The sequence below is a fragment of the Silurus aristotelis genome, assembly GCF_946808225.1.
Source record: "Silurus aristotelis genome assembly, chromosome: 26".
Taxonomy (NCBI): Eukaryota; Metazoa; Chordata; class Actinopteri; order Siluriformes; family Siluridae; genus Silurus; species Silurus aristotelis.
This window is the reverse complement of record NC_139599.1, coordinates 7,092,010-7,110,594: the sequence shown is the minus strand read 5'-3', so window position 1 is coordinate 7,110,594 and position 18,585 is coordinate 7,092,010. Positions and strand designations below refer to the sequence as shown.

General features: G+C 37.6%; 1 protein-coding gene across 5 annotated transcripts; it reads right to left on the bottom strand.

Moving 5' to 3' along the window:
* Nucleotides 1-826: 826 nt before the first annotated feature.
* pip5kl1 (phosphatidylinositol-4-phosphate 5-kinase-like 1) lies at nt 827-18,228 on the bottom strand. Of its 5 annotated transcripts, none has more exons than XM_083531933.1 (12): nt 18,023-18,228; nt 14,070-14,267; nt 9,225-9,275; nt 8,644-8,798; nt 6,411-6,535; nt 6,277-6,311; nt 6,137-6,189; nt 5,190-5,302; nt 4,432-4,594; nt 3,188-3,226; nt 2,049-2,707; nt 827-1,880 (listed from the first exon to the last, which is right to left on the bottom strand). In XM_083531933.1, the coding sequence occupies exons 2-11, from the start codon at nt 14,262-14,264 to the stop codon at nt 2,284-2,286; spliced, it is 1,353 nt and encodes a 450-aa protein (XP_083388059.1). In that variant the 5' UTR covers nt 14,265-14,267; nt 18,023-18,228; the 3' UTR covers nt 827-1,880; nt 2,049-2,283. The 5 variants fall into 5 exon arrangements, with proteins under 5 accessions (XP_083388059.1, XP_083388057.1, XP_083388058.1 ...); XM_083531931.1 differs by having other exon boundaries at nt 4,432-4,597; nt 5,151-5,302; nt 18,023-18,217; XM_083531932.1 differs by having other exon boundaries at nt 4,432-4,597; nt 5,151-5,302; nt 14,070-14,264; nt 18,023-18,164.
* Between the last annotated feature and the right edge of the window lie 357 nt (nt 18,229-18,585).

The following is an 18,585-nucleotide window of genomic DNA, read 5'->3' as shown; positions in this document are numbered from 1 at the left end:
CAATTGGCACTGGGACGTCTCTAGATGGTTCGGGATGTTTGCGAGTTCGGCATCTACTTCTTCAAAGGTCCAAGAGCACTGGGATACGAATACTGTCTCAATTTGTTTTGCAATCCGACGACTAAAATGATCGTCGATTAACAGCAGAGCGGGAGAGTTCGGGACCCGCCAAGTGATTTATTCCTGTGTTTTTAATGCTGATTTACAGAAATCCCTGTATGAGTCTGTGACTAATATTTTTTGTCTAATAACATTCACCTTTTTGGCCGTTTACTTATTTTGATAAGAGTCATTGTGGTTCACAATAGACATAAGTAGATATTCATAGGGGATTTAGTTCTTTTATTTATTTATTTATTTATTTATTTATTTATTTTTGGTCCAGAAGTACAATTGAACATTTCTTTAATTGATGGTAATTATATTGTTTACTGCAGATTGGCTCAGAATAATATTTTTTTTTATAGTTGTTGATAATCCAGGATAAATGTTTCAGGATTTATTGAGAAAGTACTGATCAACTTTACATTTTGGAGGCACCAGGATATATATTTCTACTGTTCTTTAATTGTACTTTAGGGAAAGAAACCATATGGGGAAAGTCCATCATAATTCTCAATCTATCAACTGGGACCACAGGCTCCCTATACCCTATATACCTCCCTATAAATATATATATATATATATATATATATATATATATATATATATATATATATATATATATATATAGAGAGAGAGAGAGAGAGAGAGAGAGAGAGAGAGAGAGAGAGAGAGAGAGAGAGAGACAGACAATTACACAGTTCCAATTCACCAGTTCTCTTACTTTGTTAGCATCATCATGTTTATTGTCATATTCTCAGTTTTGAGCTTCTTTGCATATAACTTAAACAATATCAACGCAGAGTTAAATAACATTTCATGTGCAACATTCTGGGATCTTTCACTCTTGAACTGACTAACTGGTTAACATTTAATCACAGCCAAATACAAATTTCAGGCGATGTACGAGAACCGATTAATATTCTCATTTATGATTAGAATATTAAGATGTTATAATAGAAAATTAGAAGGAACTGAAACGTAACTGAAAAATGATTCCTCTTTTATTGTAGTGCCAATCAGATCTTTTTATGTTATATATATTTTTAAAAAGTATTCTAGTTCGCATGGCTTCGGGTAAAATGGATGCTGAAGCCAGATGTGTCGTCTCTTTGGAGTTTTGTAGCTTTTTAACATCTTAGAAGAGGAGCAACAAATATTCACCAAGACTTCTTACACTGACCAATAAGGATATCACCGAACGGATGTCTAAGTTTGCTGCTTAACCTCGCAATATGATCTTCTGTACCACAAAAGACACTGTTCAACCTTTAACAATTAAGTTGCGCAAGAGAGTTATGAGGAAAATCTTTAACAAAAACTTTTCTGTATTCAAATGTGTATAAACTCTAATCATAACCCTGGCAGAACGACTCTAGTGTCTTTGTGAGGGGATTTTAGTGCTTGGTGTCCTGTTATTTGTATGCAAAACGATTAGTAGTAAGATCTTATGTTGGCAGTGTGGCTACAACTCGCCTACAACTCTTCCCGGTTTTTCTTCAAGAATGACCCTGCAGCAGGGAGGGATACAGCCGGAGAAATCCGTTTTACTGAATGAGAATCATTTGGTTTTGTGAGAAACTTGCTGAAATCTGAAAACACCTGCTTTGTTGCTGAATGGATGCCTTCTCAAACGTGCACCAACACTAGGGGCCCCAACTAATTACATACCCGGGTATTTCTCTATTTGTGTTCATGTGGTTTACTTTAAACTGACTAAACAGTTGTTGGTGTTTAAGAGTCATTGACTGTCTTATTCAGTTCACTGCCATGTCTACCTTGGAATCGTTGCTGAAGCCAGATGTGTCGTCTCTTTGGAGTTTTGTAGCTTTTTAACATCTTAGAAGAGGAGAAACTAAAAATATCCACCAAGACTTCTTACACTTCTTACTTATACTTTCACAGATCAAGTTTGCTGCTTAACGTCGCAATATGATCTTCTGTACCACAAAAGACACTGTTCAGCCTTTAACAATTAAGTTGCAAAATAAAGTTATAAGGAAAATCTTTAGCAAAAACTTTTCTGTATTCAAATGTGTATAAACTCAAATCATAGACCTGGCAGAACGACTCTAGTGTCTTTGTGAGGGGATTTTAGTGCTTGGTGTCCTGTTATTTGTAAGCAAAACTATTAGTAGTAAGATCTTATGTTGGATATGTGGTTAAATGTTTGCAACCACACTAATTGGTATGGTCCTGTACCCACTGGCACAGTCTCACACAGTAAGCAGGAGGGCTGACAGTGGAGAAACTTTGTCCAGGATGTCTCAGCCTCTTCCACAGGTGCTCGAGCCTCTTTTTAAAGCCGTAAACTGTGAAGATGTCAATGATGCCGATGAAATAGCGTTGCTCAGGTCCGTCTATTACATGAATTGGGTTTTTGAAGTTAGGCAGCAGCCTCCGGTTCTGGGCCTGAAACTCCAGTAATTCAGCCGATTTAGATTCGACCGTAGAGGCCTCGTCGTTCTGTTCCCCAAATTCTGCCTGAGACGCCTTTGCGATCTGATACTGAGACGTCCCTGGATCCAGCTCTGGGGTTTGGATGCTTGAGTCATCCTCAGGCACAACTCCTGGTACAGCAGCACGGGAGCTTGTGTTTAATGACCTGTTGCAGAAAAAAAATGTATCTAGTCATAGCAATACAAAGCCATATCCAGTGCTCGAATTGAGGGCGTGCTGGGGGGATCCGGGACCCCCATAAGGCATTAGGGTCCCCCCCATGACAAGTAAAAAAAAATAGATTTGGGGGGGGGGGGGGTTATTTTAGCAAAAAATATATGAATTACACAACAACTGGGGCTTGACCCATAGGACTTGACTCAATTCGAGCACCGGTCATATCTCTCTCTATCACACACACACACACACACACACACACACACACACACACATCACTCTGGTTAGTCAAAGCTCATTAGTTTGTTTGCTAATGCATCAAGCACTTGGATTTTCTTGTGGAATGTGTAAAAATGGGATCTCAGGATAAGTAAGGTAACTAAGCAAGCTCAATCGTGGTTATGGTAAAATACTTCGTATTTATACCACTGGTTATATTACACTGTACTAATATGTCTTAGCTACATGCCTGCCTTTTACTGGCCTTGTGGAAAGCAAAGTGAGGGATCTGGGAACAAAGGTAAACAAGGAAGTAAGATTCAGCAGAAACAGAAAGCTAAAAACATGCCTCTGTGTTTTGACCTTTTGATGAGCATAAAGCATTAAAAAAAAATATGTATCTGTAAAAAAAAAGTATTTATATATATATATATATATATATATATAAGATCATATTGCGACGTTAATATATATATATATATATATATATATATATATATATATATATATATATATATATATATATATATATATATTACAGCTATTTAGATTCTTAGTTGAAAAAGTGTCAACTGAAATTGAATACATTTGTCCATACAGTGTCAAACATGATGAACTCTAAACTGTCCACTAGAGGACGCTATCAGAGCCACTTTAAAATAACAGTTCAGTTAAAAAAAAACATGATCAACTGAAAGAAATGGTTTTGAACATTAGCATCTACATAAAAATTAAATGAAAAACATTTAGAGCCAAAGATGTGGTCATTCACTGGTGTGCAATCTTATCTACAAAAGACGTGTTGTACACGTATGTGCAGGTTTCCACTACAAGAAAGTGCAACCTCATAGTCTACTGAAAGTTAAGATCAACTTGATTTGATTTGTATTGGGCTTTAAATAATAGACATTGTCACAAACTGCTTTACAGAAAAAACTGAAAGCTCATTTATATTGTTAATGATAAACCTGCCAGTGCAGCACAATGTCTGCTGTAAGATACAGTGACGGTCATTTACTAACTGACAACTAGAGCGAATGCAAAATTCTCCCCGGTGTATAATAAGTGTTAAGCTGCATTAAGCGACTAATTAAACAGATGGAATCAAGTGTGGCTCCTATTCGACTGGAAAGAAAAGCTGAACCCAAACCGGCCCTTTTACGAATAAGACTGAACAACACCATGGTAGTTGTTGATCACTGGATTCGGGTTATTTTTTCTTTCTCATTATTGGCTAAATGTTCCTCATCTGTTCCTTTCAACATTAATTCCAAAGCCCTGGTGTGCCCTTGTATATAATTTGTAGCATCTTTGAACATGAACGTGTGCATTTCGACTTTATGAAACACATCAGTTTAAAACATTCACCAGATATTGTGCATGACTAAACGGCTGAGCAATTCTAAAGCAATAAGGGTTCATCATCTCGATAGCACTCGTGTCATTGAATAAACCCTCAGGTACAGTGGTTGTAAGTGTTTGCAAGTCTCTCACTTCTTGGTGCGCATGATGAGGGAGGCGAAGGACAGGCTGGGGTGACGCTCGTCCTTATGCAGGGGCTGATGGGCCAGCAGGAGGCTGTAGTCCAGTACATTCAGTGTTTGTAGGAAGGATGTGTCAATTTGTACCTGGCGGAGCAGCCAAGGACGCTGTTGGTCTACTTCACACACACACACACACACACACACACACACACACACACACAAGCATTTGAAGGTTTTGAGTAAGGGTTCTTGAATAAATAATTAAGGCAATACACTACAGGTGTCTTTTTGTAAAATCTTTGTGTATTTCTTCGATTGAAATTATATGGTTTTCTATTTATTTACTAAATCAAATGAATACATAATAAAACCAAAAGAGATTAGACAGGCCGAGGATTATAGGTTTTTTTTTACATCTCTTAAAACTTTTGTGATGTATTCTGTGATGTTCATTTACTTATTTTATTTTTTTCATTAATATTTTTCCTATTAGTTTCATTATTATTACTATTATTTTTAATTTTTTTATCTTTAATACAATTTTTTTCTTATATAGCTTGGGAAGCTCTTTGAGAAAGGTGCTATATAAAATAAAGATTATTATTATTATTATTATTATTCCCGTGGGTTTACCACCTGCAGGAGGGACCGTAAGGGAATCTCTTGGGTTTTACACTCTTTAGGTCCCAGATGCCATTTATGAATTGTGTCTAACATGCAAATACTGACATTTATTCTTGCAGTAAACTACGGCACACAGAGCATCACCTAATGTGATGAACCTTCCCTCGAAATTCAGGTCCTTGAGAACAACAATGACTTGACTCCCTTCGGGTGCCGGGTCTGTCCACCTGCTCACTTCGCAGCCCTTGATATCATATCTATAAATGAGAAAAGTTTACAGTGTGTAAATGATGCATGCATATTCGCTTTAGTTTGGCACTATTTGTTTTGACTTACTGGGGTGTTGCCTTTGTCACATAATCATTGAATAAACTGTACGTTTTTGGGGCAACAAATGGTTTCTGGTACAATGATATAATAATGCAGTCTGGAAAAGATTGTATGAATTTATACTTTATCGATTATAGATTACAGGCTTAAATGCACATGCTACAGGCTTTACAGTGTCAACTTCTAGTACAAACCTTGTACATTATCTGGTCAAAGGTATAGGGACACCTGAATTTTCCAGCCATATGTGGTTCTTCTCCAAACTGTTAGCACAATGTTGGAGCCATACAATTAATTAAAATGTTCCCTTCACTTGATCTAGGAGACCCAAATCTATTCCAGCATGACCATGCCCTATTGCAGATAGCAAGATATGGTTAACATGATTTCTAGTGGAAGATCTTGGGAAGATCCTGTTACAGAGCTCCGACCCCAACCCTATTGAGAACCTTTGGGATGAATTGGAATACTGACTACACCCCAGGCCTCCTCACCCTGAATCTTATGTTCATCGCAAAAGAATCATATAAGCACATAAGAATCTTGTCTTTGGGTGTCCATAAACATTTGTCCATACAGTGCAAGTAGGATTCTTGTTGTTCATGTTGATTAATATTTATCATGTTCATTAATTTCATGGTAATTGATTTTCTAACAAAATGTCTCTTATTACAAATGTTAATAAAAGATAAACCACTTGAATCCGAATCAGAGCAATGATCTCTATACAGGCTGTGTTCACACATTCGCTAGTCTTTTACCTGGCACATATTCTTTCATCGGGATAGAAGACACTTTGCATCACTATAAAATACTACAAAGAGAAACAGATTCGATCGTTATGTTGCTTACAGTTTATCATCAATCATATGACAACAGTACAATATTGAGACCTCTCTACCTTCCTTCGGTTGCAGATCTTGATGCTATGGACACCTGCGATTGTAAAAAATGATTATTATATATAAAAAAAAAAAAAGCCAAAAACGTCCACTAATGATTGCTTCACTACATTAGTGGTTGTGAAACACTCACCTAAAAACTTAACCAGGAGAGAGTGGGGGTACATCTCCAGATGATCCATGTAATGCTTTAGGTGAGAGAGTAGAAACCGAATCTCCCTTCTGCTCTGTGTCTTCAGGAAGAACCGTTTATCATTCCTGTAATAATATGAATATTGGATGAAATATTACACCTGAAAGCTTAGCGAGAAATGTGTAAGAGAAATAGCACAGGAACCTTGTGACTTTAGTTTTAAAACATAGCAAGGTTTACAGACAAACGTTTGCGGACACCTGACTTTAAGACTCGTATGTGCTTTTTGAACATCCCTTTCCACATTTAGTTCCTATTTGCTGTTATTATAACCTCCACTTTTCTGGGAATGTGTTCCACTAGATTTTGAAGTGTGATTGTGGAGATCGGTGCTCATTTAGCCACAATGGCATTAGTAAATTCAGGTATGTAAGGTGGAGAGGTCAAATCAAATCAAATCAAATTTTATTCATCACATACACATACATACAGGGTACGACATGTAGTGAAATGTTTTATACGATTGGTCCGGCATGAGGGAATAGGATGGGGGAAAAGAAAAGGAGGCAGATAAATAAGTATAAGGTATAAGAAAAACTTTATAAAATAAAATAAAAATAAATGAATAAAATAAAATAAAAGAATATAAGGTATAAAGATATAAAGATATATAAAAGGATAATGTATGAAACAAATATACATATAAACAGTAAACAATGTGTAGTAAAAAATGTAAACAATTGCAATTTGTGGTGGGTTGTCCATAAAGTGTCCGTGTGCGGTATGGTGTGGTGTAAGGGTCCGTAAAGTGTCCATATGCAATATGGTGTGGTATGAATAAAATAAAAAGCGGACTGTGCTGTGCAAGTCCAGAGTTTAAAGTGTCGTGGTGCGAACGGTGAGATATGTTTAAAGTGACGTGGGGAGCAGTCAGTGTTATACCCCAACCCATGTAGACCATATCTTCATGGAGTTTCTTTTGTGCACAGGGGCATTGTCATGTTGGAACAGGTTTGAGTCTTCTAGTGAAAGGAAAAATGTAATGCTACTGCATTCAAAGACATTTGTGTCTTCAACTTTTTGGTAACACTTTGATGAAGGAGCACAGATCAGGTGTCCGAATACGTTTGTCCATATAGTTTACCATAATTTCTATTAAACGCACCCAAATAAAAGCCGCACCCACTGAATTTGGCAACGATTTTTATTTTGAAAATAAATAATCCGCACCTGTCTATAAGCTGCAGGTGTCTACACTGAAACTTATGAACTTTACACAGGCTTTAATGAAAGACAGTGTCTGTAACACGGCTTGTATCTAAACAGTAGCCTACCAAGAAAGTCATTGTTCACTGTCTTCCTCCTTCCTTTCACAACAATTTCTCTCGGGAGTTTATCTTTTGGCATCGTCGTGCGTTTAAAAATCATCATCGGTGAAGCTTTTCTCCCGATGCCGTGCAGCTCAGAACACAGGTGAAGTGGGTTTTTTCATCCCCGGTGGTTTTTAGCGTGATGAATGATTCGCTTTTCCTGTAGACAGTCCGAGTGAGCAGCAGGTCAAACGTCAGAGGAACATCATCCATATTTATGATGTGGTGCGGCCCGATTCAGTGGGAGCGCATCTGATTTAATATAAAGAGTTTCATTGCTTCACCTTAAACCCGTTCTGCAATTTCATTGGTCTAATGTTATGGGGCTCAGTGTTTTGGCTTGAAGTTTGTGAAACCGGGAAAAACCCAGGAAAAAGCCATATATTAGCCGCTTCATTGTTTAAGCCGCGGGGTTCAAAGCGTGGGGAAAAAGTAGCGGCTTATAGTCTGGAAAATACAGTACATATGTGACGTTCCATAATGGATAGTTTGTGTACAAACTGTATTGATTATGCTTATGTCTGTTGCACTATTTCATGTAGCTTTTCAAGTTCCATAGCTGTCAAGGAGTAATTATGAAGGCTGATTATAAGTTTTTTATGACTGCATTTGCGAACCTGACCCAAAATGAGTTTTACATCATTTTAGAAAAATAAATATCTTGTTTCTTCAAGTACTCTCCTGGGAAAAAATTAAAAAGAGCCAAAGCCAAGCTTTTTATATCAAACATATGTAACATTATCCAGATTTTTATCTTAGTACAAAAAGATTCTTTCCAGTCACACACACACACACACACACACACACACACACAAACACACACAGTGGTGTATCTAATATGCAGGACGTTAATGCTGACTCACGTTAGAAAAAAGTCCGCTTTGCTCTTTGAATTACTGATGAATTGCAGGTAGCAGCCTTCAGAGGAGAGGGAATGCTGATACTCTTTCTCTGTCATCCCCAGAGAGCGCCGCAGGCTGGCAAACACCGGCCCTGCGAACGTCTCCATCTTAAAGCCCTTCACACGAACAGTCACATAAACAAACAATGACATATTCTAGATTATTCTGTGTATTAGTGCAGGGTGATTATGAAAAACACAATGTTTCCCTAGAGTGCTTCAAGGGTTGTATGAGGTGGAAACTGTAGATATTCACCCAACAGGTCATCAATAACATTATTAATTAATGTTGGTTCATTCAGCTGCAGAAACACTATTCTAGAATAAAACATCCTGTTCTTTTTGTGTATTTACCTCCCTTATCTCTTCTGTTTTAAACATCCTGTTTCTCTGGAATTACTTTTTAAGCACAGGTACGCAATGTTCAAAATGATTAATAAAGCAACACTCGCACACACACGACATAATATTGGCATAATTTCACCACCATATACAACATATTACACTAGCGTTATAGTGTAATTTAACCGAGATCTGTAGTACCTTATGGATTTGCATCACTTCCAGTTGATAATCATCGTCACAGAGTTCGTTCTGAAACAGCAAAGATGCAATAAACATGATTATGTTCCTTTTGAGGTTACAAATTATTTCTAAATAACCAGTTAATGGCCATGAGTCCAATGACAAAAGAACTGAAAACACGTTTTCTGCACAGAATTTTATTGCTTCATTGATTTGAGGGGAAATAACTGGTTATCATAAAGATTATTTATATTATGGATTAAACTAAATGTACTAGAACGTGTAAAGGTAAATAGGGAGTTAAGGTAAAAACACATACTTCTTACACAAACCCTGTGTATTAGAATGTTTACTAATAATAATAGAGGTATTTTCTTTATTATAAATAACCTAACAGCACTGTATCTTATGGAGGGAGTTTCGTCGGGTAAGTCAAACAACTAGCAGAATAAACGTTTATCTGTATGTTCTATAATAAACAAGTATAAAGTAGCTTTTTTAGATTATAATTTCAAATCTGCAGAAAAGATGACATCAGTTATAAAGTAGTTTTGTTGTAGGTGAGCTATATCATATAGCTTATAGTGTAGCTAGGTAATAATTGCTTAACAAGCAATTAATTGTACTATCATTAAATGGTGAACTTTTGTATATGGGTTTAGTTTTACATTATTTGTAGGTTGTTTTTTTAAAATGGTGACAAACATCATGTGTTCATGTTTGCTTCGCATTTTTGTTTTCCTTCGGTCCTGTCTTCTTCCCTGTCCTTTCAACAAACCAAATTGATTTGTTGCCCAATTCTGTTCACTTTTCTTGTGTTAGTGCTTGATTAGTTTGCCTTTTTATATCCTCTGTCTCTCAGTCCATTGTTCAATCATTTTATATATTTATCACTAAAAGGTCAAGATTTATAAAGCAGTGCTGGATGAAGTACATTATTCCTTTACTTGTGTAGTGTAAATACTCTTCTCTCGTACACTATTTAAGCAAAAGGTTGTGAAAACCTTACCATAAGATTCTATGTCCTTTTTGAACATCCCATTCAACATTTAGTCTCCATTTGCTGTTATAATTCATCCCAAAGTTGCTCAATAGGGTCAGAGCTATATAGCAGGTCTAGTATAGGACTCAACCCATGTAAACCATATCTTTTGTGTACAGGAGCATTGTAATGGTGGAACAGGTTTAAGTGTCCTAGTTCATGTGAAGACACAATGTAATGCTACTGCATCATAAACGTTGTAGTAACAGTTTGGGGAAGAACCTGGCCTGAAAAAGTCAGGTGTCCCAAAACCTGATACCCCAATAATGTACTTCATGTTCATAAGTATCAAAACTAAAAGTACGGAACAATATTAGCTTATATCGCTCTATTTCTATCTTAATCAATCTATTAATATTTATTCATTTCTTATTGCAATCCAGTGGCCCATTGAATCGTTCGTTTATTTATGTAGAGTTTTTCATAATTACATGTAGTGATCTGAAACCACAATGACCTTAAAAATACTCTGATCAAGAAAAACTTGCTATTTTTTATGTCAAGTTAGGAATAGTTTCCAATTATGTACTTTCTAGGTTTAAACCCTCGAATGTTTCCATTATTGTACACTTTATGTGGTCTTTGTATACCAGTGTTTTGAACCCCCTTTATATAATGATTCTACATTATGATTCTTAGATTTTCACAAATAAATGTTTCTACTGTTACATCCTCAACATTGGATATGAAACAATGGCACATGCTGCTCACAAGAATGATCTTTGTAGATCGTTATCGTTCATTTCAAGATTGATCAACATAAACCATTTTCTGGGTCTTGTCCAGAGTTTCCACTGTTTATAAAAGAGAAAGGAGGATCATGTGACAAATGACTAGAATCTTCCTATACAACTACAACCCCACATTTATCTAGAATTAGCATTAACATTAACATTCATTTTGCAACTTAATTTAATTAATGAATTACCAAACCTAAACATCACACAATACTGATGTTCAACATGGCCTGAGCTATATAAAACTATAATAATGTATTGTGTTATGCAATAAGGTCACGTCTTCATGTCTTATTTGTGTGCTTTGAGTCAGAATCAACACACTGCACATTCACTATTATTCACAGTCAAACTGCTGCATAAGCAGGCAAAGTTCAACATATGACTGTGAGTGTGTGTGTGTGTGTGTGTGTGTGTGTGTGTGTGTGTGTGTGTGTGTGTGTGTGTGTGTGTGTTTGTGTACATCACCTATACACATTCTCTTTACACACAAGACTAGCAAAACCATGCAAGAGTAACATTTGAGTACTTGGGTTGTGGGTATTTTCTTGTCTGTTTAGCTCTTTGATCTTGAGTATAAGAACGAAAGCCACCTAATGGGTTCCTAATGTGTTTCACATGAACATTCTTCCTTTCCATCATTCATTCCTTTGGTTCTCCCGGGACACAACTTAACAAAACAAACATATTTCAGTTTTATCTCAATCCATTTCACTTGTCGCTGCTATGGACGTTAATTTCAATACACACTTGACAGCTTCAGTTTCATTTATATGGAGTCTAAATGCATCTAAATAATTCAGTAAAGAAAAAAGAAAATTCAATACTGTTTACAGTACTATTAAAAAAAAGAAGTAACAAGGGTACATATAAAACAATGTCGTAATAAAAATGTTCTTATGTACTGTTATTGAATTTCTGGAAACAAAATAAAAGTAAACAGTAATTTCTTCTTTTTTTTTTTTTTTTTTGGTTCAGAGATGAGCATGTTTGCCTCAAAACCTGGTAATTTGAATCCACCTCTACACTGTTATATAATCTTTTCCACCAAGTAATCTGGTTTTCCTCCTCAAGTCCATAATTTCCAAATTGTTTGTAGTCTGTGGAACCCTGTGGTGGGTTGGCAAAAAAAATGGAGGGATGGATGGATTGATGGATGGATTGATGGATGAATTCATGTATCCAGGCAACATCAAAAATATCAGTGCGGTAAATAAGCTTGAACAGCAGAAGGACTCCCACTCCTGTCAGCCAAGAACGGAAAATGGAAGCTACAGTGGCCACATCCTCACCCACACTGTTTCACAAGACATAAGGATTCATCATGTATGCTGCAGCAGAGCATGCGACTAATTAGACCATACAAATTTTCCTCATTATTATTCTGATTTTATAAATCTACAGATTCTACAGTTCATGCTGTGTAGGTGATGGTGGTGGTGTACTGGTGTGGTGAACTTTCTCAGCACACGTCAAGAGCCAGAACAGCAATCACACTATAGTGTTATTGACCATATACATTCTTTTCTAGCCACCAATGTGCCTTCTTGTGAAGGCTCTAATAATGCACCATGTCACACAGCCATCTCGAATAGGAACACAACAATGGGTTCAGTGTTCTTTGCTGACCTCACCATTCACCGGCAATGTTGGGATGTAGGAGATCTGAGGCATAACGTGTGCAGCAATCATAAAATGCAAATATGTCAACACAGACCAGAATCCCAGAGGAGGGCATGCAACACCATGTGGAATCCATTCCACAAGAATTCTCCAGAGAAAATGATTCATTAGCAAAAATTATTTGTTTTGTAGGTAAAACTACAAATATTATGTAACCTGAGAAATGATTATAAATATACATGTAAATGGTCTATTATACATTTTTTTTGTATAAAGTCATAAAGTTCACTTGACATCGAACTACATGTGATGTAGAACATTGAATAAAATGGCACTACATGGTAGTAGATAGAGATTAAGTTGGAAAAAACTGGAGTATTCCTTTAAAAAGAAAAAACTTTGCCATATTGTTCTCTGCCTATTGGTCTGTGCAGTGGAGACAGGGGCATTGTGATATCCCTCCACCCCTCTCTTACACAGGCTTCACAATTGTGTTTGTGTCAGCAGAACTGTAATGTTCTTTTCTTCTTTCTCAGGGGGCCAGGCACTGCTAGCACCCAAAACAATACAACACCCTGGACTGGAGTACATAATTCGTAAACACATGGTCACTATGGGACCAAAACTAAACACCCTTCTCTCTCTGGGATTTAATCACTACCCCGATTACGTATAAACACAATGTTTGAACTCTGTGTGTCTTTAATAATGCCTATTATATTCAATCTCAGGACTGGTGACCGGTGGGCAGAATCATACACCATAGGCAAAATATTTGGACATCTGACTTTGAAGTTGGAGGCACACAAGTGTATAGTATGTCTTTGGATGTGGTAGCATTAGTTTTTTTCCCCACACAAAGCCAGTATTAAGTGGTATCTCAGTAATTAGGCTCAGGCTTGGTCTGGGGTTTAAATCCCAGTATAAATCAAGATGCCACTCCTAGGCCCTTGAGCAAAGCCCTCTGTGCTCCAGGGGCACTATATCATGGGTGACCCTGCGCTCCGACCCCAGCTTCCTAACATCATTGGGATGTCCAAAGAAAGAATTTCACTGTGTTGTAAAGTAGATGTGATTTGTCTGCTATAGAGCTCGGACCTCAACCCTACTGAACACCTTTGGGATGAATTAGAACACTGACTGCACCCCAGGTCTCCTTACCTCACCTACATCAGTACCTGGCTTTAGTAATGCCATTCTTTTTTGCTGAATGAGCACAAACCTCCACAAACGTAGTGGAGGACACAGAGCTATAGTTTAAAATAATGAAGATGGAAATCAGTTAAATAATCATTTAAATCATAAAAAGGGTTTAACTACTATTCATTTTTAGAACAATCATTCTAAATTTTAAGGATTTCACAGCCGGTCAAGTTCAAAGGTCAGTTTTCCTGCATTTTTTCCCCCAGCTTCTCATAATTTCTGTACTCTAAAGTGCTTTTGCTTATTTGTGTTACTTACGGGTATTGGGTTGTCGATTGTGTTCTGCACAGCAGCAGCCAGGCCCTCCTTCATCATGCAAGTCAGAGGGTAGAACTCGTGCTGCTGGTCGATTTCAAACACACCCAGGAGCTTCCAGCGCTGGCGCAGACCTCCCCAGGTCTTCCTCTTCACTGGCCGAGTGTTACCGCTGCTACTTGGCCCTGCCATCTCCATCTGCTGGAAATATGAATCCGGATATTAACAATAAGGATTTAACACATGACATGTAATGATTTGATCATTTTGTTAGTAAAACAAGAGATGCCAAGAAGCTGGTTCCTGTGAAACCTGAAGCAGAACAGTTCAACAATATCTGTCAGCATTCATACAAGTCCCTTGTTGCACAACAGTGAAAAGGGACACGTCAATGTAATTAGCATAGAGAGACCTTTGTATTGTTAAATATCCACTGACTCATGATAAGCTGTGCTAGTGTCAAGCAACATTCACACATGCATTTGTCACTGTTCTAGGAAGTCCCTTCTAACTGTTTCCATAGTAACTTTTTTCAGCCGTTGGTGTAACTAGCATTTACCAGGAGTACTTGGGTTGTGGGTATTTTCTGGTCTGTTTAGCTCTTTGAGCGTGAGTATAAGAACGATGAATCAAGTGAGCTTTACTGTCTTTACACCCATTGGTATGTGCTCCAGATTTGCCAAACTTTTCTCACATCACTGGAAACCCACATCTAGTCACCAATCGCTCGTATCATCGTAAGTCGTCAGCTCTTGTTAAAAAAACGATGGGTCTAGGGTCGCTTTGTCGCCACGAGTTGGCGAATATGTGAACGTAGCTTTTCTTTTTCTTGTCACCGCTCTGGACCATGTACCTTTTATACCTTTAAGATGCTTCTTTTCCCTGGGAAGGTGTGTATGTGCTTTAAATAGGTCATTTAATCCGTGTTCTTTAATGACCAGTCGTGTACTGTTAATGTTTTTTTTTTTTTTTTTTTTAGATAAAACACCACACGTGCATGGTACTTTCACTTCTCACTGTGCATTTGGTACACTATTTGAAGAAAGATTTGTGGACACTTATTTAAAAGATTTGTATGTGCTTTTTCCATATTTAGTCTCCATTTGCGTTATAACAACCTCCACCATTCTTTTTAGGAAGGTTTCCTATTTAGCTCGAAGGACCAATTATAAGGGAGTTTCTCTGTCTGGTGTATGCTGATAAGGTGATTGTACTCGGCCCATTGTGTCATTTAAAACACGGTACAGGATTTAGAACACTCAAACTTTACTGGGTTTAGAATTGATCATGTGTGATTCTTGCTGTCAGTTGCTACCTGCTGTTCGGTAGGTTGCATGATGCCGAATGCCCAGTGCTGAATGACCTGCTGTTCGATAGGTCGCACGATGTTGAATAACGATTGCTGCTCTGTGTTCTGGCTTTTTTTTTTACTCTTGATGGAGAACGGTGCACTGTGATATCAGAGGTAACTTATCATGATTGGGTTACTGTATGTCTGCCTCTAGTGGTGAAGCATGGAAATACAACTGAATTGGAATCCTTTCCTAAACTTCTAGATTTTGGAGTGTGGTTTGTGCGTTAGCAAAAAATAAATAAATTAATTAAAAATTCCCTTAAAAGGGTTGAGGTCAAATCTCTATAGCAGGCGAATCAAGATCTTCCACTCCAACCATATTTTTAAGGAGCTGGCTTTGTGCACATGGGCACTGTCATGCAGGAACAGGTTTGGGTCTCATATTTGATGTTGAATGCTTTAACATCCAGCAAATGTGTGCCTTCAACTTTGTGGTAACAGATTGGGAAAGAACCACGTATGGCTGGAAAAGTCAGGTGTCCCAAAGCTATTGTCCTTATAGTGTATGTAGCACATATTAACGCCTTCCCTTATCTCTCTATTCATATATAAATATTGTTTGCAATCATATTAATATCTTGTGTTTACTATTATCTGTATTTGATCTAAAGTATCTCTCTGTTTTCCAAAACCCCTCCAAATTTCTCCCCAAAAGGTCGTGTTCATGTGCACATTTTCCACTCAGAAGTGATGCTGCTTTTTGCTGCACGTCTACAAAGTGATATTGCTTCACGCTGAGATCCTGTTAAATCACAACAGAAGATGACAGACCTGCTGCTGCCCGTCTCCTTGACAACACGACAAGTGTTAAAGAATGGAGCGTGTTATCACTTAAAGCGCATCCCTCTGTTCTACACTAATGATCTGAATAATCTAAACCTGCTCAAGCATCCATAGTGACCATTAGAGGCTTTGCGTTTTTCGCATGTTGATAGAAAGATTGTAGACACATTAGCTTATAAGACGGTGGGTTTTAAGAGTGTGGTTTCGGGTGGAGATCTGGTGGTGATAACCCTGGGGCTGATGTCGTGGTCCTAATGGCCTTCTGTGATATTTGTGGTAATCAGTAATAACCCGTCTGTCAACAAAGAAACAGAAGAGCGCTGATACGTAGCATCAATCTCGATAGAACTCTTCCATTAGGATACAATTCGATCAGTACGACACTGAATATCTCCCATCTGAACCTGTAATTGCATCACGAATGAGTCGTCTTCTGGCAACCATTAGATGAGATAATATTTGAAGTGTCATTAGAATGTAAGCCATAATATAATGTTATATTTCCAGCAGAGTTCAATTTTTAAAGAATACTCTACTTCTTAGTAGAGGAAGTTGTCAATTTTCCTGAAACTGAATGTCACAAAACTTCTTCTTCGTCAACAAACATCATAGAATGGCACACGCGTGTTCTATTCCTGTATGGTTCGATTTATTATTGTTGATTTTCAGCGAAATGAGTTGTTAAGATCTGTTAGCATCTTAAAAAAAAAAATAGTTGTCCCACCAGAAACCACAAAATCCTCCGTCCTGAAGATTGTCACCTGTCTGGAATGTTGCAAAGCACTGACACTGCAAACTCCCCAAAAAACAACAACTTAAAAATCCTGCATTATACCAAAGATTGGTACTCAAGCTGTAAATCCGTTAATAAGTAGCATCTGTAATGAAATCCCTGTGTTGTCACTGCTAAGACATTTTATTCATGAGAATGCAGCTTAGGTAGGCTGAGAAATAAGAAACACTGCTATACCCCTGGCTCAAAGTGCTAGCTCGATATCAAAAAGACAAGACTTATTATCACTGAAGTCGTTCAGTGATATCTGTTAAAAGATTCAGCACAGAATCTTTCATTAACGTGCATTCATATGTTTTTCCTCACGAACCGTTTCATCCTGGTTCGCTTTGTGCTCAAGACCATCCAATTCTGGGAATACTCGGTGTGAGGCAGGAATACACCCTGAATGGGATGCCATTGTCATGCACACATACACACATTAGCAACTAGTGGGAAAAACTAACATACTCAATCCACCAAATCCCAAGGATTTAAGAGGAGGAATGAAACTGACAACCCTGGAAGAAACCCAATGAGAACCTGCAAGACTCCAAAAAGGCTCCACAAGACTTCAGATCGTAACATGGACCCTGGAGCTTTGGCACAGAAAGAGTAACAAGAACAAACCACTGAAAATCAGATGCATGATGTCTTAAATCATATTGTCAATTCTACATCTATGAAAATCTGAATGTTTCTTATTCATGTACTAAAATATCATCAGGCTCAGACTGAGAATTTATGGGTTTGGAAAAAAAATTAATTGATGCATATACTTAGTGAGTGGTCTGAGTGTTTTATGGTCTCAAGGCAGTTCATAGAAACTCATTTGTTTGCAGTGATGAGAATCAGGTGCTATGGGCAGTAGATTAAATGTGATCTCAGCTCCTTGGCATGAAGACTTAGTGTAGTAGCGTTTTAACCAGTTTTTGGAATGAAACGGACACATAAAGATTGCCATCAACACCTAACATGGTTACATGGATTCTATACAGTCATTTTGTACTATTCTGTAGGTCTTTCAATATTTTAAAATAAACCTACCTTCTATCTCCTGGTTAGTGGAGCCAAATCTTTTTTTTCCCTGTTAGTGAACTCCAGAGATGGAGGCTTGCTTTAGGAATTACTATACAGTTCAGTAGAAACATGCTTATATCTTCCTGTCTGCTAAACAGGAAACTGTTTTAAGGAAGAAAATGAGAAAGATGTTACCTCAGTTTGACTCATCATGGAGACTCTGGTTCATGTCCACTCTGCGGTTTCAGCGCATTCTTCCTGTCTTCAGCAGGCACCTCGCTCAGCGCTCTGTCTCTGCCCCGCGGAGTCGATTCTGAAAAAAGGAGTCGACTCTTTAATGAAAGGCGCTGAGAAAACGGGAGTCGATTCCACGCCAGTTTTGGTTCATATTCAGTTGGAAATTTTGAAGTAATGTATTATATAAAATCATGGCATTGAGGTTTATACAAGACAGTAAATATAAACGGTGATGGCGACGATTTGTTATTTAATCATTTCAGAGAGTGGACAACTTTAAAGCAAGACAATTTTGCCACAGACCCAGGAAAAACTAACTAACCAACACACACACAATAACACACATTAACACA

What these genes read in the sequence shown, in the direction of transcription:
- pip5kl1 (XM_083531931.1), bottom strand. Translation starts at nt 14,264, where the DNA reads ATGGAGATGGCAGGGCCAAGTAGCAGCGGTAACACTCGGCCAGTGAAG. An exon ending in AGTTTACTGCAAGAATAAAT is followed by an intron (nt 4,598 to 5,150) that starts GTCAGTATTTGC and finishes GTGTGTGTGAAG; the next exon opens with TAGACCAACAGCGTCCTTGG. An exon ending in CTCATCATGCGCACCAAGAA is followed by an intron (nt 3,227 to 4,431) that starts GTGAGAGACTTG and finishes CTTTGTTCCCAG; the next exon opens with ATCCCTCACTTTGCTTTCCA.